Source organism: Bombus bifarius, unplaced genomic scaffold (genome assembly GCF_011952205.1).
Source record: "Bombus bifarius isolate JDL3187 unplaced genomic scaffold, Bbif_JDL3187 scf7180000008162, whole genome shotgun sequence".
Classification (NCBI taxonomy): domain Eukaryota; kingdom Metazoa; phylum Arthropoda; class Insecta; order Hymenoptera; family Apidae; genus Bombus; species Bombus bifarius.
Genome location: NW_022884484.1, coordinates 196,972 through 223,327, shown reverse-complemented (window position 1 = coordinate 223,327; position 26,356 = coordinate 196,972). Strand labels below are relative to the sequence as shown.

The window sequence follows — 26,356 nt, the reverse complement described above, 5'->3', positions numbered from 1 at the left end:
GGTTAATTACCTTTTGTATGTGTTTTTTCACGCGGCGAGAGGCCGAATGTGTGTGAAAGGTATTTCGTAAAATTTGCAAGCTTACTCCGGAATTTATTTTAGGGCGTGCGTCGGACAAACGGGAACGGGAAGGTTTTGAAGTGGCTCACAGGGAGCAGCGTTTCGTGCTTTGAAATCGCTTCCTGGCCCAGAGGAATGCGTTTAAAAGTTTGGAAACAGGGTTTATCGAAGCATCCGAGGCATCTGGTGTCTCATAATTATACACGAACCCAATAAAGCTTCTAAGAAAAGAATTCGAATACGAGACCAAGTTAAACAAAAATTCTAGAATTCTACGTCGACTTAACGGCTAACCCTTTGCGTTTTCGTACCGTCGTAAGTCACTGGCGAGGCTTGAAAAAATTCGCCTACGACGACGCGTCCGCTATATGAGAAATCCTTTTTCAGAAAATTACCACCTCCTCGTATCTCGACGTTATAACATTTCGTCGTACTAAACGTGTGCAAACTCTTTAATTAACCTTTAGCATTAACACGACAGCTACGAAAAGAGAGAAAATAGTAAAAAAGGCATCGGCAATTCGCAGAGTGGCCGCTAGCAGAACGGAAGCGGTGGGCGACGGAAGAGGGAGGTTTTCTCTTTGACCTAAATGGCCGTCCAGTTGGCCGGTGGCCAGTTCCCTGTGTCCGTGCACTGGGCATCCAACCCTTTACTTATATTTTTCGATATCAATTTCCCCAGGACCGATAAATTAATCGGTTGCCAGTGGCGACCGCTCGTTGCTTCCTGCTCGTAAAATGTTTACGCGCGTCGCCTACGCTACAGGAGAATTAAATTTCCCTTTATGCTTGTACGGAGGAGGTTGTGCAGCCTGCGAGAAACGCGGTAAACGAATGGGCCGCTGTAAACATAGAAACGCGACACGACGGTGCAGCAGCAGTTACATGTACCGCGCTCATGAATTTTCTGTTTCTTCTGTTTGAAATTTCTGTCTCGGTTGTCTGTGCATTGATATTTTCATAAAGTATGTTATTTCGCAGTTTTGATGAATTGCTCGACGCGCTAAGAGAAGAGAATTTAGTTTCTCAAGGGCTTACTTAACCGTATTTTATCTTTCATTAATTTTCTTATCACGTTCGTTATTAGTTTTAGTTGCATTGTTTTCCTGAGTAATTGAGATTACGTAAAAAAGGATTTACCGTTATTATCCCGTTATTAAAGCCACTGATTTGCCTTGTATATTAATGGTAACTATCAATATAGTTTGAAAAGGCGCGTTAAATTCCGCGCGAAATTATTGCGAAACAGCGCCAGCCAATCAGAGCGCGTTCTTAAGTTCGACGGGGCCCGTGACGTCACTTTCACATAACGCTCGGCAAGTGGTACTGCTTAGCACGGAATTTCGTATTCTTTTGTGGTTTTGTTCAAATTTTTCTATCAAATTCGAGTGATTTGTTGCGTAGTGAAAATGGAATCCGAAATCAGCTGTGACGACCCGCAGTTCATGAATATGTTGGAAACCTGTCTGCGTGTAGAAATTGAAGCAGCCAAGAGCACGTCTTCTGGTAAGTAACCTCTTTATTTCACTGTTACTTGTCATTTTCCTTGCAATAATGTCGTATGCATCGATGTTTGTGTTAAATTATTGTTAGTTTATGATATTTGATATCCCATATCGTTTGACACTTGAAACGATACTTGACAGCTTTTAGAGTGATTAACATCGATTGATATTTCAAATAACATTGACAAATTAAAAAATTAAATAAATGTGGCCAAAATCATCCTCTTAGCTACTTGAAATAAGATTTGATATTATGTATAATATAGGTTATGTATGGTTCTTAATTCTTTAATAACACGTACATAGAATCAAATTTTATGATTTATTTGTGACATCCGCAAGTACGATACTACGAAAATCGTGTTTTTATGAATTTTTCTAAGAAGTTGCAAGTGAAATAAAAGAATTGAAGACTAAGGTGCAGACACAATTGCAAACAAGGAAGGAGTTGAAAAATACGGCAAAGAATACAGAGGATAATATCGTAATTTTAACTAACATTTTAAACAAGTACGTAAGATAATCGAATCAATACTACTTTGGTCTATTCATTAGGTGTATCATTTTGAAAACTCGTTCATAGGCACAATAAATACATTAACGAAATTTCTAATAAAATCGAGCTAATGAAACTTAATTTGGATAACGACTACAAAGTCATGGAATTGGACTGTGGACGATATGAGAGTATTTACAACGAATACGAAAGAGTATGGGAATCGTATCACGTACGTAATTTCCTTTGCATCGCAATGTAAAATTCCAGATGAAAATCGGAGGATCGTCTCGCTGAATTTCATTCTACGATTGCAACGTTATTTAGGCAAAATACGAAGAATTTCCTTTAGCCAAGGTGAGGAAAGAAAACAAGGTAAAATTGGAGAAGCTTCGAGTTGATAAAATGGTGGTGCAATATAAGATCAACGAGTTCGAGAAAATTTTGAAGCAGAGAGAGCGGATTACGTGGCTGAGAATGCGCGCGAAAATCGTCGAGCTTGCGCGCGCAATTTTAGACCATATGGGACTCGACAAAGAATGGGAAGATCTTAATCGAAGTATCGAAGCACGCGAAAAGGAGTTGAATACGATCAAGACGGAGGTTTTTTTCATAACTTTTTACGAATTTTCGAGATTCTCAATTTTCTTTTCATAGCACGATTCTTATAGCATGTCATTTTCGGGTTCTTCCGGTTCTTAGCTAGCTGTACAGTTGAAGAGGCAGGAGGAAGAGAAGAGGGATCGAACGTTAAAGTTGCTGGAAATGCCACCGCCAAAGATTAATTTCTCCCACATGCGCAAGATTTACCATGGATCGAGAATCAGCTCGCACAGTGGCTGGGAAAAAAATTATGAGAATTCCATAGGTGCTCCTTCACGTTTTATCACGAGATATCCTTCAGAGAAGGGCTTTGAGAATATTTTCTTTTTTCATACTCGACTATCTTTAGTTTAATTAAATTATTGTAGATTTGATCTCTCGATTTCACATCCAACACCTTATACAAATTTTATTCATTTGAATAATAATTATGATAACAACAACAACAGTAATAATAACAATAATAAAATAATTTATCTGAAATTAAATTAAGAACTGATTCGTTCAATTCAGACTCCCTATCAGTGGATACCTTGATGTTGGAAGAAATGTGTCTAGCAGAAAGTAACACCGTACAATCGCCGTCAGAAATTTCAATCCATATCGGGGAAGATCAGAGTATTCCTCATGACCGTCCGATCGATTCAAAGAGTCCTTCCCTGGACCAGGGACAGCAGGAAATAGAGCACGAGGATGTAGCAAGCGAGGTGGACAGAATCTCGGTTTCAGAACCGATCGATGCATTCGAGGAGGAAGTGGAACAAGGAATGGGCCAGGAACTGGAGCACATGGACCAGCCATCCGATCTTTCGAAAGATAAGCACACAGGCCAACGTTGCGAGGATCTTGAGGAGGAAATGGATGATCCCGTAGCGAAGAAAATGAGATTGATCTTGGATGAAGGGAAGTTTGTGGCGACACCAATGAAGATTATTCCATTGGAGAAAACGAAGAGTCGTTCGGTTGATCCATCCCCTCGTGCAAGAATCGCAAGGATTGAGACAGTTCGCTACAATATGTCACCGATGGCCAAAATAGAGAAAAGTAACTCGGATCGAGCTGTATTATAGGCCAAAAGAATTGGTTGATCCACATTTTTTATGAATTTTTTAAACAACTAAAAATTACGCAGCATTGGAATATATTACTAAAATTTTTAACGTGATCCTCCTGAACTAAATCTTTTGGCTTCTAGCATTGTATATTTCCTGCTATGAATAGAAACTAGCGTGTTTTCAGCAAATAATGATTTAGTCGAGCCAAGGAAAAGTCAGTTGACAGATCAATTTGTTGAATCAATGATGACGAATACGCCTTCGGCAAAGAAGCCTGATCAAGACAAACCCAACCCCTCCAGTATGTTTACTCCTCGTCACTATGATTTCTCTGATACCAGTGACATGAGTTTCTGTATGGATAACAATATGAACACTCTGAAAGGTATTACCTTTAGCTTCTCTACTTTGCAATCTTGGATTTATCTTATACTTTTCTATTTCGTCTTTTATTGGCTGTATCGCGTTCAGCTGATCAAATATCGTTGTACGGAGGGTCTGTTCGAGATTTCTGCGAGTGTTCCAACATATCCAGGGCCATCGAGGACGCAATCCCAGAGAGCAGCGCAAACGATCCATCGACCAGCAAGACTTACAATTTGCCACGTACTTACGATACTTCTGATCGAAGGCTTCCATCGTTTCGCTTTCCCACTCTCATACTTATTTTCTTGTTGCAGAATTCGATTTCAGTAACATTCTGAAACGTAACTCCAGCGGAAGGAATCTCTTCTAAATCCGAGCCGTCTCGAAGAAAGTCGATGTTCATTTAGAAGTTCTGTATTTGTTGTAAAACCTCGTTTGGACGAAATAAAATCGCGCGAAGCGAAGCTGAATGGGGCAATTTTTCTGGAACGGTAATAAGGCAGGTTCTCGTTCGTTTTTCGCCCGAGCTGAATAATATTCGAGCGAAATTACGCGTGGTCGTAATTTTCACCCTCGACAGTCGGTAGAAAGCGTCCGGTGGCTCGGTTCCGTTCTAAGAACCCGGGAAAAGGAAACATGAAAGATGCGGACGGGGGAGGAAAGAGGCACACGCCAGGCTGGAGAGGGAGAAAGAAAGAGCACTCGGCTCGACGACTGGAAAGTAGGTCCTTTAAAGCGCCCCTTTGTATGCCACTCTTTAAAGACCATTGCCACCGACATTTAATCTTCTGTCTGGATGTTTGTGAATTATTTAAAGGACCAACATGCGACGTCGTGTAGTCAAACGTTAGATCGTTACGTTTTTTGATAAATGACAAGACTTCTATGCTCCTACTTTATATGGATATCAATTCTTTCGTCGCGACTTACAAAATTTGTTATGGAAAAGCGAATGTTGGTTGTATTCGTGTATATGTACATAAGTTTCTGAAAGGTTCTTTATACGAACGTTAAAGTAAATGGAGTTACTGTCTGGAGTTGCTTTCACTGCAGGAAAATTCTAAATTGCTATTAGGAACTGAGCCACTTACGGTTCTTTTAGAGGAACCTTCTGCGAAGTAATGACGCGAGCAAAACATTCGAGTATAGAGTTTTTTTAAAGAAAAGAAACTTAGATTCTATTTGAAATTTTCCAACTTGTAAGGACTCGGTATTGGCTATTAACTGAAATTACGAATAATTCTAAAAAAGAACAATGTGCAGAAGATTAAACGATACCTCTAAAAAAAAAAAAAAAAAAAAAAAGGCAGAAGTATAGCACTTTGCCCCTGGTCCCCTTCTTTTCTGGAGAATTTGTTATCGAGAAAGACGTGCGAGGAATAACGAGGCTGGCGAACGGCAACTTCTTAATAAAACCCGACCAGTACCGCTTCGTCAAGCCTCGTTCTTGCGTATAATTGCTTTAACCGGTATAATTGATATAAATTAACCGGGCTCGCGTGGAGAATTCATAGGAGTCTCGGGAAGAATACCAAAGTTTGTTATTACCTATCGTAACTTTCGCCAATGGACAGCCGACTTCCGTTATGAATGCAGTTTATAAAAGTAGTCGTATCCATTGGTGATACATCGTCGGCTTATTTTCAAACCTCCGACGTCGACGGAAATAGATGAGAAAATTTAATAAAAAAAAAGAGAGAAAAAAGAAGAAGAAAGAGGAGACAGGAAGGATGAGAGGAAACGGAAGGAGCGAGCTTAAGGAAATTCATAATTGTGCCAGCCAGCGTCTTTGTTTAATGAAAAATGGAAGCGAGCCGTCGGGAGATCTCTTTAAAGAAGATGTCTTACCGTATTCCTGTAATCCTCGAGATACTGTATCTTCCCTTTAGACGGACGGATTATCATAGAAAAGAGAAGAACTACAGACTTGGCATTGGAATATAAATCGTCTGTTTTTTAATAAAGTCGAAGAAAGTATGATTACTTGCGACTGGACATTGTATAAAACATTCAAGGTGGATCTCAAATTAAAGCAGGTATATTTTGGGAATTTTTTCAAATTCCATCATCGCGTTTCCTCCGAATAAAAATTGTATGCATATTTGTAACGTTTTTATTCTTATTGCGATAATAAATAACGAAACAACGAAATAACGAATCCCTTTTACGGCGATTATAACGTATCATTGAGTTAGCTCTGACTTATTATTTCAATTCTATCATTATAACGTATCATTGAGTTAGCTCTAACTTATTACTTCAATTCTATCATTATATCGCATCATTTCACGATCTACTATATCGTTATCGACATCCAACACGTTTTCACATCAGCCAGAACACTATTTCCTTGACCAGCTTCGCTGACCACTCATTTTTTATCTGTTTCAAAGAGAGCAGGCTGTTTTTCTTTCCGGATGGAAGACCCGGTTCCGTGGCTACGTGACTGGAATCCGCCCCCGCCATTGGCACGCCACTTTTCCTCAGTTGCTGGAATCAGCTCCAGTACTCCAGCTTGGATCATCTACGACCCGGTGCACCTTCATCGAATTCGGTGAGTGTACCATCGGCTTGACTGTTTTATCAACGGGCCTCGTGCTCCTTTTTTTCTCTCTCTCCATTATCGGTGAGCATAAAAAGAGAACGGAACAACGTCTGAATCAGGTAGCCACAACGTTTTACGATCCCGTCTCTTGAATTACGATCGTGGTGGAAAAATGGGGATCGAAGACGAGCCACTGAGTCAGCTGGAACTTGCTTTACTTCGCATCGGGGAACGGTCCTCTGACGGTCTCAGCGGAGAATCAATTTTGAACTGTACATTATCGAACTGTATAACTTGTCCCATAGTTATAGCCCGATTCAGGAAGCGAGTAACTATCGCAAGGCATATACGATCGAAGTGAAACTTGCTAGGAATAGATTGGTTATGGGTATCGGAAAGCTGAGGCGATGATTGGATTCGATGTTTATGAGATCGTTACAAGGACGTTCAATGTGCCTTCGCCTGGTAAAGCGTAAAAGTTTGATTGTTAGCCTAGCTTTACAGATACATTCAGTATTTTTCCCAACACTTGGTTAAATCACATTTAAAACGCGAAATATTCGTTCGTTAATGCTTAATGCTATTCATTTTGAAGTATTGAGTCGAATAATAAGTTCATCTTTTTAAAGTTTATCATTTTATACGAAATATATCTATATAATTGACGATGTATTTTTTTATTAAAAATCAAATACTCGATCTCATATATCCTTCAAAGATTAGAAAAGCTAGTTTTTAAACAGTTGGTTAAAATCAGTTTATAGAAAATGGAAATACGACCACGATATTATAAAACAGAGCATATCTACAGTGGCTACAAAAAGTATTTGCACGTCGTTTATGATATCATTCGCATGCTACAATAAATAAACGCAATGAAAATATATTAAATTCCCCGTGAAATATAGAACCTGATAAAGAAACGCTTTGTCAGTTGCCAGTATACAGGGTGGTATGGTAACTGGTGGTACAAGCGGAAAGGGGGTGAAAATATAGAATAAAATTTTTTTTTTTAATTTTCTTTTCTTTTAAATTTTTCCATCTAGACAACGATCTACAGTGAGATCCGTTATAACGTGCCGCACGCGTACCGAGCGAAAATTGAAAGTCGATTTTCTCGAAAACAAAGCCTCGAACGAAAAATTTTTATTCTATATTTTCGACTTCTTTTTTCGCGTCGAATCACCCCCTTTCCGCTTGTACCACCAGTTACCAACCACCCTATATAAGAAATAACGCCATATATTCAGCGAAAGTCACTTAAATTTCAAAATCAGTAAGTCATTTCCTCTCGCTGTAATACCTTTTTCCACTCGTTTTTCGATCTCCATTTATCAGTAATCCGCAATATCTGCAGGCTTAAGCAATATTAACCGAGCCATAATTAACCAAAAATTACGACTCAGGCTTAGGATTGGTTAAATGCTACGTGGATATATACCTTGGGTCGTGTTCTCTCTGCAAATTCCTTGTTGATAACGATGATTTACCGCGTCTGGACTCCCGCCGCGATCTTATTAGCCTCATTATAATGATCGCCCCGCGAGACAATGTGCCGACGATGTATCTACACGGGACGGGGACGGGGACGTTGATCAATTGGCGAGTTTATTGCGAAATAATTGCGTAGCCATGCTGTTCCGTGCGTTTTCGCGACTCTGATATATTATTCTCGTTCGTCGAGCAGCTTATCGGCGCAGCAGGGAGGAAAGCTCGCAAGCTTGAAACTCGCGCCGCGATTTATATTTCGCGTTACGTGCGGCTGGGTTAATTGTTATCAGGCTGGTTGAGCTTGTGCTCCGTGAAGGTAGCTGCTAGAGATAGGCTGGTGTTTCGTGTGCTTTCCGCTGTGGGGCAAATTACGAGACGTATTCAAGGCAGGTTTTTATAATTCACCTCCCCTCTCCGCCCCACCGACTGAAATTCGTGACTACGAATTTCATGCAATTTTCCTAACTCACGAGATAACGAGGTTGGAATAACATCGTAGAATTTGGTGAAAATCCTATTATTCTGAGATTAGAATTAGCGTTTATCTAAAATCACTGGTTATATTTTTAAAAGATAAAGGCTGCGCAAGTAAAATTAGGTTGAGTACAGAATCTCAACAAGATACGAACGACAGAAGAATGTAAGAGCTCTCCTTTAATAGTTGGCACTCTGTCGACTAATCGAAATCAATATACGGAAATACGAGGTAACACGGGCCAAGAGCAAACAAGAAGCCACTGCCAGCAACTTGGAACGAGGATCGACACCCCATAAGATCCGCAGACGCACAAATTGCCTTCCATCAACGTATCTGTCTATCCCGTGTCTCTCCGTTCCTCGAACACCATAGACTTGTCGTTAAAAACTACTTCTCCACGGCAAATTGCCAGCATTTAGCCACCACGACTCAATGGCTTTATTCTTCGTAGTTAGTTGAACCTCGAAGACGTATAAGAACAAAGGGTTTCTCCAAATCCGCTCGTAACGCGTTTCGCGCAGGTATTCCGGAATATCCGGTTTTCTTAGGCCGCCGCCGCAACAATTGCGAATTCCACCTCTGTTTCGTTTAATCTCACCGCGAATATTAAGGTAACCAGGCTCGCATTTATAATCGCGTAGCGTTTTCCGTGGTGTTTGGTGTTAAGCGGCCGCGTGAAGACAATAAGAGGAAACGCGGTTGCTTTACGTTGCTGGCGGTTTTGTGTTCAGGGAAGCTAGGGAGATCGATAGCGTTTAATACGTCGTGTGCTCGAATAAGGGGAACCGCCCAAGTGTGAGACGCGAAACGAATGCGAATGTATTTAATTTCTCGTTTGGTTTCGTTGGCGGGTAGCTGACGTTAATCGAGGATTAATTATTTCTGGCTTTTAACCGGGCAAAGAGTATTCTGCACTAACTACGGTAGCGATATATACAGTCAGTCGCGAAAGTCACACGCTTATCGAATTCTCTGTACCTGACTTACCCGAGAAATTGAAAACGCACTTTGTCACGCAATTATTTATATCGCGTTACGTATCGATACAATTATCGTTAACGCGTTTCCACAAAATTGAAACAAGCTGAAATATAAGGGAAATATATGCAACCCTGGACACCTAGAAAGATAAGGTAGATGTAACATTTCTTTTCGTCTACAAGTATTTGCTAAAGGATCAAGACTTTTACGGGGAGTCTTAACTCCGTGTTTATTGATTTTTTCTGCAATAAAATTTGAAAACGGCAGAGCAGTAGAACGTTATCCGGCTCTGTATCCAGCGGAACTTTGTGTGCTTACGCCCGGTGGCAAATGTGACTGGATTGTAAAAAGATACAAATTCTTGTGCGAACTGATACGAAAGTAGAATATCTTCGATTTAGCGTACGATTTTTCCATAATTTTAAAAAATAAGAACGCGACAGCTTGTTACAAACCTAATTGTATTTTTGGCTGAAAAAAGGATTAACTTTAGATGTTTATAAAAATTTTAGCGATTAAGATATCAAAAAGATTGTGCGCCACATTGTAGATATAGATGTAATAAAGATTTCGAGTTAATCGGATGAAGAGTTTGAAAGATCGAAAAACATTGTTTCGAGAAAAGCGCGTTTAAGGTTTTAGGTTAATCTTTCTCTACAATAAAAGAACGCACTCGTGTTCGGTGTTATAACTAAGCCATTTTTTAGAATTTCAAAATACCATTTTAACACGGTATTCTATACGTACGGAGCTTTAAAAAAACGCAGAAGAAAGTTTCGATTTTTTGAAGTCGACGTGATTGCACATTGAAAAAATGAAACATTTGACTCACGAAAATTTTCCAAGTAAAATTACGTTAGAAATTGCAAAACCTTTGATTTTATCTGTATCTTAAAATGTCTTATATTTGATGGGACGTACACGGACTTTCGTAAGTGACTGTAGGTCGTAGAAAAATCGTGTCAGTCGTCGACTAACGAGTTTGTAACGTAGCGTGAAATAAGCGAGAAATTAGTTTTCAAGTAATACGCGTTTAATTTTGAATAGCGTTTTCGTCTCTGAATCGATTGCAAACAGCGATCCACGACGAAGAATCGAGAAAGTCCAATTTTGCCGTAAATTTTCGAATACCTTACGCGTCTCAAATATCGAATTCTCCTTAACGGGGAAATATTTCTTCCCACTTTATAATCTTGGTAAAATACCCCGAAGAAAATATTCGAGAACATTTCCAGTCCCTTACGTAAGATGCTCCGCTGCATGAAACTTTAAAGTAGGTTATCAGGTAATCTCGTTGCTTTCTATTCATATTCCATTGTTTCTTCGATATCTGGCGAAAAGGGCGACGAAAGTTTCCACGTAACTTGCTCCCTGATCGCTTTCCATCCCAGTTCTTTCCCGTTCCACCGCCTGTTTCGAAACTTTCTTTTACAGAGGGATCGATGAAACGGTGGGAAAGTCGTGTCATTAATTTTTCCGTCTGTTTCCTCGGAGCGGCAGGGTCGAACAAACAGGCAAATATTTTTCCTAACGCGTCGCCTCTACCCCCTTTCCTCGTTGCTTCGGCGAACGAGACTTCCGCTTAGTTCTCTTTGAAGCGGCGAATAAAAGTTGCAGCTGCAATTTGCAGGGGCCGATATCGTTCGTCGAACGCGATTCGCTTTGTTAAACGAATCGTTCCAGTTCGTTCGAGTTCATCGCAATAATCAACCAAGTTCTTTCCATTTCAAACGAGATATCTTTAATTATTTTGTCGGTTTCTCGTTAACCGTTTGGTTAACATCGGATCTCTTTTCAATGATCGAGACGCGCGAGACACGGACTTTCCTTGACGGATAAATCATGAGAATTAAAGGGTCGTACGGGAGTTTAGGTCGTTTTTGCTCTCGCGGATTTCCCGGGCAAACTACCCCCATTTTGTCACGGTCTGTCGATAGCAGCTCGTCTGAGTAAGGGAAACATCCCCTGTCTTTCGTGCACCGAACGATTTCATCATGGATCTCGTAAAACGGCGGCGCTCGTTACTGTCCTCCATATTTTCGAAAATTTATTTCCCACGTTTTTACGCAGTCGTTCGTTTTAAATCGAACGATTCTTCGAATCCTCTTTTCCTTCCGGCCATCTTTTATACTTTTATATATATATCTCTCTCTCTCTTTTTTTATCGTATTTCTATTTCTCTACCAATTCCAATTGCAATTACGAATTCTATCTTCCGATAGTTAGGTAGTTGCAAATTTCGTAATTTCTTTCGAAATCTTTTTCGAAACCCGAATGCCATCGAACGGTATAAGAAGCGAGATTTTTAGCGTCGTGTTTGTAAAACGAATCGTATAAAATATTTCGCGTCCGATCAAGTAGATTTCGTTTGTTCCGCGAACGAACACATTGTGTTTCCACGATTCCATTAACATCGGCGTCGCACGATCAGAGGCTCGTACGGTCTACTCTGCCAAGGGTTAAATCGCGTGGAACCCGTGCCACCAGCTCGGAATTATTTACAGCAAATGGCGGAACGATGTCGCGTGGTCATCGCGCCGGCGGCTTGTCGCCTCGATTAATCTATGACATTTCCGATTTTGGTGCCATTATTGAAGGAGTTGGAAATTGAACGATATAGGACACCAGATGTTATATGGCGAATTATTGCCGTTTATAACTAAAATGGAAGACGAAAAGGCAATTATTCGACAAGACGCTGTTTATATAATACAATCGCCACTAGAGAAGAGTGGTTCCAAGATTTTGGAATGGAATTATCAATGGCCAACATTGACCTCTTTACGATCAGGAAAATCCAGCTATAGAAGGTGTCTTTGAGCTTAAAAAAGAATAAAATCCGCGTGGGCGGATATTCAAAACGAAGCTTTAAACAAATTAGTGGATAGCGTACTTAATAAATTACTGGGAGTAACCAATAGTAACAAAACTAACATTGAGTTTGTATTTTTTCACATGGCAAACCACAAGTTTGAAAGGAAATTTAATTGCTTCCAGACTTGAGAGAAAGAAAATTTGTGTTTGTTGTATCTGTCGGAGATGTAGGGAATTTCTTTTGGAATTTTCGGAAGATCTTTGGTCTAAACTATTTATCATAGCTGTACTTAAATAATAGAACCTAGAAGTAGTTGTTACGATACGATCTGATTACGTTTGCCCGAGATTTGTGACAGTGGGCTTGGGCTCGAGGTGACACAACTGGTCGCCGAACGTAGCCACGGTCACGGGATGAACGTTTTTACTTAACAGTAGAAGTACCAATATCGAGGGGCACACGCTGTATTAACAAACAAGCCTCTGACAGGAGCAATGACGGCTCTACGCGGGTCTGCCTGGTAACGGCGCCTGGAATTTTGTCGATATCCCCGGTCAATATGCAATTGACAAATGTGATCGTATCAGTCTTTTATTCTTGCGATCACCTTGGAGAGTTTACACACAACGTCTAGTCAGTCAGTCAGAAAGATACCGTGCGACGCAGCTAACGTCACTTTGTGTTTCAAAACATACTCAATTGTACAAAGAGTTTTCCCGTTGACCGTGGATTCGTTTGAACCTAAGAACATTGTCTTTACATTAAGAGTGTCTAATTGAATCATTGAACAACTAGGATGGCTTGTCCTAATGAAGATACGCAACGCGCCCCTAAGACCAACGCCAACCCGACAAACCCGACATATCTTTAGTTTTGCTTTATAGTATAATACGAAACTATACAAACGGTTCTGTCAATTCTCGTTTTATTACGAAAAATCTAAAAATAGGGTTAAATTTATAATTATTATAAAATATATTTATAATTATAAAATATATAGAAAATAGAATACATAGAATAGAAAAGAAGAGAAAAGTAGACGCAGAAGTTTAAGCTGACAATAAATAATTACAGTATAGATCCAAAAGTGTGTCTAAAGGATACTGACTATTGACCAAACATGTCGATATCACGGTAGGCAGAGTCAGTCGTTGGTCTTAGATATTTAATGGATAGACAATCGATTTATATAGTTAAAATATCCGTATGTAACAAGGAATAATTCTTAAGCGTCTTGGTACGTTCAGAGACAATAACTGAATGGTTTCAACAAAAGATATGATCTCTGACTATTTTACTTGAAACATATTGTAGTAGGGGGGGGACTCTGGGTAATTAAGAAGGTCTGCTTGACCTTAAATTATTCTGGCGTGGTACTATAACGTGAATAATAAGTGTTTATCGTACGTTTGATTCTAGCTGAATCTAATGTTTAAATCTTAGAGGGTACTGTCTTTTTAACCTGCGGATCTGATCCGTCGTGTCAAGTAATTGAGTAACTAGTGGGTTTCAGTGATTGTTAATTCTTATGTTATGTCTATTAATGAATTTGCATATTTCTTCTTTAACTGTAGGTATCTTAAGGTCGCGATATATTGGACGAATGACGACTGCGTGCATCGTACTTGATTTTGTGTTGGTGTGATATTGAAATGAATCATACCGTTAGCAAACCTACTAGCACACTAATATCCTATTTCCTGTAGTATTTTTATCTTTACTCACGAATACGACATCGAACGTTATTCCTTTATCGCTCATTGTCCGAAGATTTCAATTACTAAGAATTTCATCGTACATAGTCGTGAGAGTGGAAAAGGACTTGCGAAATGGACATTACGTTTCGCAGCAAGTTTGGCAAATATACGTTTTCTTGCCGTGAAAGGGTAACGTTTGCGCGACGCGCAACTCGATTATAGTCGAACGTAACGAAACGAGTGGGCCGCGAGAGTCGGGATAAACAAATACAGAGGAAAAATAACGGAGATTGGAGAAAAGGGGTCTAACGAAGCAGAAACTCTTTGGAGTCTGCTGCAATCACGATAGAGAAAGGGAGGACGGTCGCGTTTTGAGTTGCTGGCTTTTGAAACGAGGTTCGATCGCGGCCTCCGCAGGAACAATGAGAGGATCGGTTACCGCATTCAGCCGTCGTGACAATGAGTCGACCGAAATGTTCGTGGCATGGAAAAGGTCGAAAGAGGTGCGATTGTATCTGCCCCGGGGACCGTTCTCCTCCGTGAAAACCGACGAATCTCCGACTAATTATTGTTTCGATTCGGTGAAAAAGGCCGAAGGTCGCGAGTCTTTTCGTCATTCAGTCTCTACGTGGCGAGAATCAATTGGAATCTCTGGGACCTGGACGATTGTCTGGTTCGTTTCAAACGAATTCGATTCGATCGTTAAAATTCTGAATGCGCGTATACGACGACAATGTTCTTGGTATCCATCCGTAGTTTTAGTAGTTCTCGTTTATACGAGTGGCGATATTTCATTCTCGCGAGCTAACTCGATTCTATTGGAAGACCGAGGAGCGCTTTAAAGTAGAAGCAACTGTAAGTGCAACGTTAATCTCGAACGTTAAACTGGTTCTGCTACTTAGATCCCGACGAGGCTTTTTAAAGGGATTTAATGCCTCGGATTCTCGAGAATTTTTCATTCTTGCAAGTTAATTCGATTCAGTGCAAGAGCCGGAAATTTCTTTATAACGATCTTAATCCTAACTCCGCTGTCATTTAACCTTGCTACGATCATTGAATTTTTACGCTCCAATCTTATTCCGGTAAACGCTTTTAACGTTTTAAGAGAACGTTGGAAAAAATTGCGATACAGAATCACCGTACAACGGTGACATTGTCGTTTATATTCTTTCGTATTTTGCTGAAACTTGATATATCTTTCAACGCAATAGAAAAGTACGATTGGCTCGGGATAACGTGACAAAAGGACGCAGAAAAGTCAAAGGTAAATCGTCCATGTCGTCCCCGTTCGTACGAAATAACTTTTCCTTAATTTTTTACCGTATTTTATTACGACGTAATTGTATCGTACGACGAGACACGCAACAGTTATCCAAAGTTTCGTCGGTGAAACTTGAGGAGCCGCAGGCGTCGCGAGAGAAAGCTCGATCACGGTCTAACTCGATTTTCAGTCGGGTCTGATCGCTTCCGGCGGCGTTTAACTCGATCCACTGTGGGGGACACGCGACTTGGTGGAAGTCAGCGAACAAAAGTAGGGACACGGCTAGAGGTTAGCTTCGTGTATTCGATCGAAAGCTTGGTTACTCACGAGAACATTGTCGTGGTTCGTCGCTGCCGTCGCCGCAGTCGTCGACGACGTTGCACACCTTGTTGAGGGCGACGCAGCGCCCGTTGTTGCATTGGAACTCGCTTTGTCGACAGGAAAGCACCGTCGTCGCCATTAGAACGCAGACGAACACCGGCCAGTGCGTGTCTGAAACATGGGAAATTAGTGTTTTTTAAAATAATGCACATCGATCAAAGGGAATATTTTTTGTTTTTATTTGGAAAACTTTTACATTCAATTCTCATTGAGAATTATAATTAAATTATTCTGGCGCGGTACTATGTCGTGTTTAAAAAGTGTTTATCGTATGTTTGATTCTGGTTGAATCTAATGCTTAAATCTAAGGGGTAATGTCTTTTTAAGCCGCGGATCTGATCCGTCGTGTCAAGTAATTGAGTAATTAGTGGGTTTTGGTGGCTGTTAATTCTTATGTTATGTCTATTAATGAATTTGCATATTTCTTCTTTAACTGTGGGTATCTCAAGGTCGCGATGCATCGTTTCGTTGGTAACATACCAAGGTGCATCTATTAAGGATCTTAGAGTTTTCGATTGGAATCGTTGAAGAATTTCTATGTTGGAATTACTCGCTGTTCCCCATAGTTGGATCCCATAGGTCCAAACAGGTTTTAATATGGCCTTATATAGCATTATTTTACTCTGCGCGCTTAAGTTGGAACGTCTGTCAACAAAGCAAATATCGCAATGAGAAATCAGAAGAGTCAGAGAATTGCGAATTCCGTGGAGATTCTCCTTCTTCTTTAACTTTCTTACTTTTTAAACTCGAAACTTTGGAATAAACTTTTATGGCGATCTCTTTGGCTTTATTTTACCGCTTTGGAATGCTGGTATTTCGTTGGATTAGAAAATTAACTCTCTCTTTCTTTCTTGCGAGAGAATTTTCCGTCGAATTACTCTTTTTAGAGAAAATTCTCCAATTTTTGCTTGCTCTCTGTGAAATTTATATGGCTCCGTTATCGATCTGTAAAGTCCTCAGTGATGAAAGTTTGAAGGAACTTAGTTCTGAGAGAGAAGAAAAGTGAAAGAATGGAATATTTACGTTAGCATTTTTAGATGAACTTAACGTTGCTTGCGTAGCACGCAGTGTTTCAAACGGTGAGAATCGAAACGGTTGTTTACGTGACAGAGGAAATACCGGCTGGCAAGCAAACAAACGCATTCGTCTTGGCAGTTGCGGTGGAAAACGCGTGAAATTTATCATTCGTCCGTGACACGTGTTCGCCTCTCTCTGTCAAACATCTCTCGGTCGAATCTCGAATTGATTTAACCGGTTTGTAACGTTGGTACTTGAAGATGTCGAAGGAGGGAATAAGACGAACGATTTGTCCGTTTGATCGACAGCGAAATGGATGCCGAATGATTTATTCTTCAGGGAATTCCACGTCTGCGCGATTCCATTGAGTCGTCGGTCGTCCGAAAATAGACGGGCGTCTTAGGTTTCAAGAAAATGTCTGGAAAAATTGGAGAATTCAAGGCGTATCGGGTTTCACCTCGGATAGAAGTAAAGTAAAAGTTCTTTCGAAAGTTTTCCTTTTAAACGGTTAATACATCGGCTTGTCCGCGTTCTTATTACAAATCTTTATGAAACAACGAAACGTTCTAACGATTATACTGCTCTTTGTTGAATACGAGAGAGAATTTAGAAGAGAAAACAGGTTATATATTTTAACGAGATAGCGTTGAATGTTCATCTTGTTATTGTTTCTTCCGATTTGTACAAAATTTATTCGAAAAACGCACACGCGAAACGAGATACTCTAAAAACTCGTGGAGTTTATTTAACACGTTGACTGCCACTCGTGTTTTCAAAGAAATCTCCGTTAGGCCACGCGTACAGCAGTACCAAGCGTTCTCTGCTAGGTGCTCCCATCGATATTTTAGTAATGCGAATCGCTCAAGCGGTGGTCTCAAGAATGATCTTTCGTTTCGTTTGTTCGCAACATTAAAACCACTAGCTGTTGTCGAATATAACGAAGGAAAGCGTGGTATAGATTATTCCGACCAAATGTTTTCTTATGCCACCACAATTAGAAAAGGAATCAAATGGTACGGAAAACTTGGCATTCGACTCTTTCTGGGAATTTCTGTTGTAAACGCTTTGACGGTTTACAAAATTGCAACAAGGAAAAATAGAAATATTAGAATATTTAGACGATTATTGGTTGCAAAATTATCAGGGTTGTCCGAAAATACAAAAAATCCTTGTCTTCGACGGAGTCGGCATAATATCGCCGTTCGGAAAAACGATTCCGGAAGAAGCATTAGACGCGCGTGCAAACTATGTTACGCGAATAAAAGACGTCGAATGGACCGAACAAAGGCACGAAAGAATTTGAAGAAAACGACAACTTATTGTGCAAATTGTCCCGACCAACCTCAGCTATGTATAGAATGCTTTAAAGTTTTACATTCTAAATAATTTTTTTGATAAACCATTTTCGTATTTTTATTTTATAACAATTCAACTATTATTACAATTAATTATTAATTAACAATGTATTACTATGGAATATCTTTTCAAATACCTACGACGATCCCACGCAAGTTGTCAAATAAGCGACATCCGAATATGGGTTAGGCGGCCTGACCAGAAACTTTGCTGACACCCAAATACGGGTGTCGTGGCGGTCAACGTGTTAAAGGAATTCAATTCGGTGGATGAAACGATAGATGGCGCAAAGTCTATTTATCGTCAAATCTTTCTTAACTTTCGCTACTTTCGCTATCCCAAGTAACCCGATACTAGATACGTACGAAGTAAGAGATTATAGAAGAAAGTTTTCGTGGATCAACGACTATAGTTGTCGTTTTTCGACGAAACGATCCTGGCTCGAATTTTGTCTAGCACACGGATTTCCATTTTACTCGGAATTCAATCTTCACAGTGTCTTTTTCTTTTATTTGCCATAGGATTTTTGCTTTCTATTTTGCCAACGTGGGAAAGAGCAAGTAGCGGAAGCAGGTCAAGCTTTTGGAGAGTGTGTTTCGTGGAATTAGAGGAGCAAGCGGAAGTGGAGGGAAGGAGGGGAATCGATAAGGAACGGATATCGAGGCACGTCCTCTCGATTTCCGGCATTGGCTGAACGCGACGACGTCGTCGATCCTACCAGGTCCATATACCCTCGGACCTTATCCAGCAGACGCTCGTTTTCTCCCCGACTTCTGACTACCTGGTCACGTATCCGGTATCCACGCTTCTTCACGTACGGAGAACTCGTCGAATTAATTCCCAGTAGCTTGTTACCAAGTCCCCCTTCCCATCGAAAAAATCTGGGTTGCCCTATCTTTTTAGAAAGCTCGTAACGTCGTTCGACGTTCTTTCTTTCCGCTCGTTCGTTAACGAAGGTTCGTCAGTCGTATGAACCAAATCCTCGAAATTGTAAATCGTTTATTAAGCTTCGGACCGAGGTTTCTCTTTTTATTACAGTAACTCGCGAAAGTATTCGAACGTTTATTGACCTGTTACGTACGTACCGTGTACGTGTACGTTTTATATGCTGTACGAAACATTTTTCGATATTTCACTGGTGTCGTTATGAGATTCGGCTAGCACGATTATATCGATGAAGTTGGAAGGTCGTCTGAAAATTTCGATAGAAATTAAACACTCATGAACACTCATTACCGATGAATCTCGATATTCAGTAGCACCATTTTCAACACTTGTTACTCGTTTAATAATTGTTCACGCTGTGTGATGGTTTCTTGTTAAACGTATGTTTGCAGTAAATATTTTGTAATTTGTTCGATCGCTTTAAAATTCATCAATACAATTGTAACGGCACTCGACAACAAGGACTTTCCAACAGTTTCGTCGATACAAAGCATATCACCGAAGCATAAGTGCTGACAGGTCCAATGAGCCATCGATATCCTTACGGTCCTTCCGGCCAACACTTGGAGGAAGGCGTACGTTTTCTTCTTTTTTTTTTAATTTAATTGTTTACATTCACAATTTGTCCGATTTGGACATTTGGTAGAATTTTTTGGCTGTTTGATTATCATGTGGGTGGCTGCCCCCAGCGGGGTACCATCTTCGTGTTCGTTAGGTCATATCCTTTGTGTAAGGCGTACGTGGCAACGGTTGCAGACGCCTAACGAACGCGTGGTAGTGAAGATATTGAGAGGCGACAAAAAAGAAACGAATTGGATTGAGAAAACAGTTGAGTCGTGACCGAGAAACGAGACTGAACAGTCGAAATCGAGAGTTGGACGTAAAGAGTCGAAAACGAGAATTGTTAACGAATATATACTATCGAAAAGAAGCCCAGTATTTCTTTTTCACCCTACACGTCCTACAGAAACCACCTGAGTCTCGCTACGATGCTGATGAAATTTAAAAATGCACAGCACATACTTTCGTTTCGATACTTTTGGGTCAGTGCGTATCGCCTTGTTGAGAACGATTGCCTTGAATTTTGCAAAAGACAAGCAAGAAAGATATTGTCTCGATGGAATCTTGAATCGAAATTAAAATTAACAGACAGCGACAAAGAGAAAGTCTGGAGAAGTTTCGCCAAGAGTAATTTGCATGAAAGTTAGCGCGAAGGATCCCATCCTCGGAATCCTTGGTAGTTTCTGGAAAAAAAGTAGAATACACCGGCGGAAGAGTCTGTCTCGCGGAGTTTTTCGAATATCTCCTGTGAATTTTCCACTCGCTCGAGCGGCGCAACGTTGGGAAAACACATAAAGAAGTTGGCGGAACGCTAGGTTCATCGATAAACTTCAAGGTGGTCGACGCAAGAAACGCGAAAATCTGATAAAATTTATCGACCTCGATACTGGATCGTCCGATTTCCTCGTAAAGTTCATTTTTATAGTCGCATCGTTGGGCGTTAAACGTTGTCTCGTGCCACCGTAAAACGACACTTTATTAGTTCGTCGATGTCGATTTACAATCTTTTTGTTCGGTTATAAGCGTTTGGCGTCTATCGTCTCTTGCCTTCGATAGTACTCGATGAACTTTGACTGTTGCTAGACAGTTCGTTTTCATCGTCGTTTCCTTCTTTAGATTTTGTAATTGTGTTTGTTACATGGCAGAATTTTTATAGCGCAGTTACGCAATCGAAGCGAAGCTATTCGTAATTTCTGTCGAAGTGGTTAACACTTCTAAAAAAAGAAGAAAAACTCTACATGATTTGTTTAGTCTTCTCGTTTTTTTTTTTTTTTTTTGTAATAAGTTAATTTGCATGGAAAAGAGAAAGGCGGCTGGCAAATGTACTTGTGAAGGCATTGACAAATTAATTTTCAGATATTTACGACAAGAGTTAGAAAAATATTAAGAGATAATTGTTTGTAGGGATGTAGAGTTTTAGGGAGGGTGTTGACGTGGTCACCACTTCTAAGAAAACTCTACATCTGGTCTTTTTTAGTTTTCTCAAGCATCGAAGCCATCGACAGCGTGTAGACAAAAGACTGCGACGAAGACAGACCATAAACAGTAGATAGGCAACGTTGGCTTCGGGGTTTTCAGTTATTGGGTAACACAGCTCAGGTAACAGTATTGGGACCAGCTCAAATTGTATTCTTAGTTATAATTGCACTTCTATTTAAATATATTTTCTGCCTTACAATTTATCCACGAGTTTTCTCCGTTTACACATCGAATAACCTCAACAATTTCTAAGCAGAATTTTCGATTCTTTCTATTTAGAATCCTCGAGCTATCGATGACAATCCTGCGATTCGTTCTTAGTGCCTTGTGATTTGCGTTTACCAAATCACGCGAAATCTTTAAAGATAATATTTATGTCCTATATATACGAAGACGAACGCGAGAAATGTAACTGTTCCGTTGTCTGAAAATTGCTCTATTCGAATATGCAAATGTCCCTCGAGCAGTTGGAATAATCGATGTTCCACTGTATTTGGAAAGTACTCGTATTTCGTATTATCGTACGAATGAAATAATCATGAACGAGGAAGCCGAATTACGCGTATAGTCGCGTACATCCGAGAACAGCTTTTATTAAATAGTCAGTGTTGGACTTGGCGCGCGACTTTCGAAGTGTTCTCCCATCGATAAAGCGGTTTCTCTACCATCGATATTCGAATCGAGTGTAGAAGCGGTAAAGGCGGATTTCAGTTTTCAACGTTCTAGAAGCAACGGAACGTGCAATTTCTTTCCGAGTAGCTGGCAGCCGGCAGCCACTCGGAGGAAAACGCGAAGAGGAAAAAAAAGGAGAAAGAGCGAGAGCATGGGCGAGGGACGAAAATCGAGAATTCAGAGGCCAATTATTCGGTCCGCTCGAACAGCACGCGGAAAATTAAACGGTTCGAGGGCACTGGAAATAAATACTTCGGCTCTTTCGCGCCACCTACTCTTTTCGAGGGTGCTGGGAAAATCACGAGTATCGAGGAGACTTTTGAAAAAGGAAAAAAAAGAAGGAAAAGGACGAGAGAAAAACATTTTCACCTCCGATGCGCCCTTTACGATCGCGAAGATTAACTCTGTCGAGATACGGGTTACATTTTTTTTTTTTTTTTAGAAAAATTCGAAGCTTCTACCGAGTGGTTATTTTTAATATAAATATTAAAAATTATAAAAATAATAAGTAGTAGTTTTTTGTAACAAGGGATTGGTGAATCATTCCATCATAGATGCGTTCCATTAGCAGGCTCTGAGCTGAGCTGTTTCTCGCAATCCTCTTATGGCAGGAATATTTTTGTTTTTCTCATCGCACGGATCTTCGATACAATTTTGTTGGTTTTCATGGCAACAAAACACGTTGATCTCTTTGTTATCTGTAAAATCTTTCTTTCGAATCTTATGTTTTCAATAATCAAACCCATCGACGATCGAAGTTCCACGATTCGATGAATAAGAACGTTATCAGAAGCGCGAAATGAACCACAGATCAGGAACGCGGAATAAGAAAATAAGAGAAGAAATATTCAACGGAGAACGGTGATTTTCAACTTTAAATTTTTGTAGATCGCATCTTTAAATTTAAAGAAGCTAAATGATGCAGCTTGGCAAGTTCTTTACGAGCAATTTTCCTAAAACAGCTCCTCGACGAAAGCCCACGACAAACTTGATTATTAATTTATTCGCTGACTTGCCAGGAAATCATTAAGAGGCATCGTGCTCGCCTTTATCCTGTTTGCTGATCCTTTATTCATCAGCGAGCTAGCTGTTGTCTGGGTGCTCGAAAACCGCGAGCGGAAGGGGATACGGACGAGAGATCGCGAAGAAGCGGAGAACGAACCAGATCAGAAGCAGCTGCGTGATTTTTCAAAGTGGATCTATCGACCGATAATCCGCGTTTTCCATTTATCTGTACGACAGGCATCGAGACAATAGAACCGTGACATTTTTCGTAACAAACGGTAACAAAGTGTGATCGGCCCCGTAAACAATCGATCGGTCAGAGATTCAATTTTTATGCGTTTGTCGCTTTCAGTTGCAAATCCTTTCGGCGAAAGAGCTGTCGAAAATATTGTAACAGTAGGTTTCGAGAGCGTTTCCACTCATTCGTCACTTTTTTGCTTTTCAACTCGAAGAGACAGTTACATTGGTGGTTTGCCTTTCGAAACATCCACGGGAAGTCGGCTAATTTTTAACCGAACATTGGCGAAATGTCCAACCTGATGGAGTTTCGAACGTATACAGCCGACCAAGAAAGTCTACACACACACCTATCGACTTTTCTCTACTTGTCTTGTCAAAGAAACGCGCTTTGGCACGGAATTACTTTTAACGCGTTATATGAAAGGATTTATCCCGTAAATAAATAAATAAATGAATGAATAGATGAAATAAATAGGTGAACTTCGTGTATTAGGTTGTCTGAAAAGTTTCTTTCGTTTTATGAGGAAATAATAGACGCACAATGTTTTTTCTTTTATATTATTCTGTCGAATTACGTACGATCCATTTTGTTCTGTCGAGATAAACACCGCGACATTTCACAGACTCGGTTTCACGTTTGTACGAAGGTGCATTGTTGTAAAAAAACACGTTTGTGAAAGAGAGACTAATAGATACAACAGGCGTGTGTGATTTTTGTAGCACATTTCCTTTTATTTCCTTTTACTTTTTTCTTCTTAATACAAGTGAAAGTGAGTAGATTATTATTTCGACGTTTTAACACTGTGTTTTTGAGACGTCAAACAGCTGCGTAGAGCTAACGTTTTTCCCATCATGTTCTACATTTAAGAGGCGTTTGTAGACTTTTACGATCTACCGTACCCGCTTCTTCTTTACAAAGCTTACACGAGTCTGTGACGATACGAATAAATACGATCTCCTCAATTTTATAGTATATAAATCGTTTCCCTCGCGCCACGTATTTAATAAAAATCTCTGTCACCAATTGTTTTGGTAGATATATTCGAATTCCCGGCACGTTCGTATCGAATCGTTTTGCATTTCGTTTTCAGCGAGGAAGAAGTTGGAAACTCGAGATGGATCGATCGAAAATGGACGAGATGGTGGAATACGCGTCATAAATAGAACACGAGCGTCGCGTGGCTCGTAGCCGACGGTGAACTAAACCGATTAAGCGGAACCGTGATCCCGTCAGCTGTTCCGAGCGTCGATCTTCGTCGTTGAAAAATTCATCGACGGTCGCGCGAACCATCCCGGACACAACGAGCAGAAGCTCTGGGAACGTGAAAGCGGTCGTTGAAATTTTAAGTTCCCCTTTCGTGAGATTCAATTACAGGCTGGCTTGCGAGGAATAAACGTCGCGTGCAGCCGGCCTAAAAGGCACGCATTTGCCACGAGAATCCCACGGGAATGTCTTTGCGAGCACACCTCGCTTTACCGTTTGTCCCTCGCCTTACGGAAACCTTGTGTTCTCGTCGAGCGTGTTTCGTCTGAAACGTTTCGCTTAATTCTTCGTACCTTGCTACGGTTAGTTAGAATCGATTACAGTGTGACTCGTTTTCCGCTTTGCTCGTCACACGAAACGTTTGTAAATCGAAGATTCGCGGCGATCGAGGAAGAATATTCGTGGAAATATATGGACATTTATTTATTTTTAGTCGAATATTAATTAGTTGGAAAATTAAAAATAGGACGTTACTCGGCACGATTTTATCGTTTGTCAGAGCTGTAGCAGAATATCACGATACGATGAAATTCGTTCTTGAAAGTTAATATAGATACGATAAAAAGATTGATATCTACAAGCGTGAAGCAGTTGCATTATGCAGCAGCTTCTTTGTTTGAGGAGTTCGTTGCGCTCGACTCGTCCGCTCGTCGAGTTATATAACGTAGGAAATAATCTTCCAAATTGATGGAGAGACTACCATGATTGATTGCAACAAAGATATTTAAAACCGTATTTGATACTTCGACAAATCTGTTAAAAATAATTTTAACGTACCATCGATCAGGTTGTAGGACAAACGATCGAAATTTTATATGACACACAGTTCGCAATTCCGTAAGAAGATCGTTGACAATTGTGGATCTTAGTCGCCGAAATAAATGTATAGCAACACTCACAGTACACGTAGAAATGATATTAAAATAGTTTCAGATTTAGTTAATATGTGATTCACAAGATATTCGTGATACACATTGCACGCGTCTCAGATCTCTTTTTCGCTCGTCTCATCATCTTCTTCTTTACCACCATGCGTACGGAACAGTTGCATTCTTCTGCATAAATGAATTATGAATTATGAAGATTTCCCCACGTAAAAAAAAAAGATTTTTTTCCGGTGCTCACCGGGTTTCCCCCGTTCGAATTGCAGGCCCTGAGGTGTCGCGACTCCTATCTCCGCACTGGGGGTCTGTCGGATGGGGTCGGCCCGGTGGGCGCCGACGTTAGGGTTCGGGCTCGGCGGGCCTTGCTCGACAGGTGGCGCGCCAGCCTCGACATGAGAGCGGGTGCACCGGGGCTAAGGATCCTCGAGGCCGTCCTTCCAAACTGGGATGTTTGGTTGAACGGTGGCGGGCCTCCCCTGACCTACAGGATGACGCAGGTGCTCACCGGACACGGTTGCTTCGGTGAGTACCTGCACCGAATCGGGAAAGAGGCGACCGCGCGTTGCCACCACTGCGATGCGAGCGTGGACTCGGCGCAGCACACGCTGGAGTACTGCCCGGCGTGGGTACTGTCGCGCCGCGACCTCATCGTGGAAATCGGATGGGACTTCTCGCCGCCGGCGATCCTCGAGGCATTGTTGGTGAGCGAGAGAGGGAGGAGGGCCGTGACCTCCTTCTGTGAGCAGGTTATGCTTCGGAAAGAGGCTGACTAAGGGTGAGGGTGCGGGACTCCCACTCCGAGAGGATCGGCCGGCGAGGACGCGGCAGAGGCCGTGGACGCGTTTCGGCGAGGCGCGCTAGGTCCGCCGCGCCCCCCGGTGGGGTTCAAACTTAGGCGCTGGCAGCTCAGCGCCTCGGGGCCGCCAAACAGTCCGGTAGGGGAACCAGACTGCCTGGTACGGCGGCTTCGGCGACGAGGCGCGGTGTGACATGGCCGGACACCGCTCCATTAGGGGTGTATTGTGTGCGGGGGGGGGTTAGGTTCTCTAATCGGCCTCTCTCGATCGCAGCCGGGACGGTTATCCTGGAGGTTTTAGTCGGTTGGAGTCCGGCACTACCACGCCGCTTTTCCGCAGAAGCGGCCTGGTGTCCCTGCGGATTTCCTCCACGTTAAAGAAAAAAAGGAAAAAGAAGGCTTG

At 41.1% G+C, this 26,356-nt stretch overlaps 2 protein-coding genes across 6 annotated transcripts in view; one reads left to right on the top strand and one right to left on the bottom strand.

Moving 5' to 3' along the window:
• LOC117208771 overlaps positions 1–26,356 on the bottom strand; it is a 182,505-nt gene that overhangs the window by 35,719 nt on the left and 120,430 nt on the right. For all 4 annotated transcript variants that reach the window (XM_033450104.1, XM_033450107.1, XM_033450105.1 and 1 more), the window contains one exon: positions 15,681–15,845. In XM_033450104.1, the coding sequence (XP_033305995.1) occupies positions 15,681–15,845 (165 nt within the window). The remainder of the gene's footprint in view (positions 1–15,680; positions 15,846–26,356) is intronic.
• LOC117208772 lies at positions 1,277–5,390 on the top strand. Of its 2 annotated transcripts, none has more exons than XM_033450110.1 (8): positions 1,277–1,566; positions 1,952–2,075; positions 2,149–2,293; positions 2,389–2,664; positions 2,764–2,929; positions 3,178–3,708; positions 3,904–4,104; positions 4,191–5,390. In XM_033450110.1, the coding sequence occupies exons 1-8, from the start codon at positions 1,470–1,472 to the stop codon at positions 4,421–4,423; spliced, it is 1,773 nt and encodes a 590-aa protein (XP_033306001.1). In that variant the 5' UTR covers positions 1,277–1,469; the 3' UTR covers positions 4,424–5,390. The 2 variants fall into 2 exon arrangements, with proteins under 2 accessions (XP_033306001.1, XP_033306000.1); XM_033450109.1 differs by having other exon boundaries at positions 1,470–1,566; positions 1,949–2,075; positions 4,191–4,423.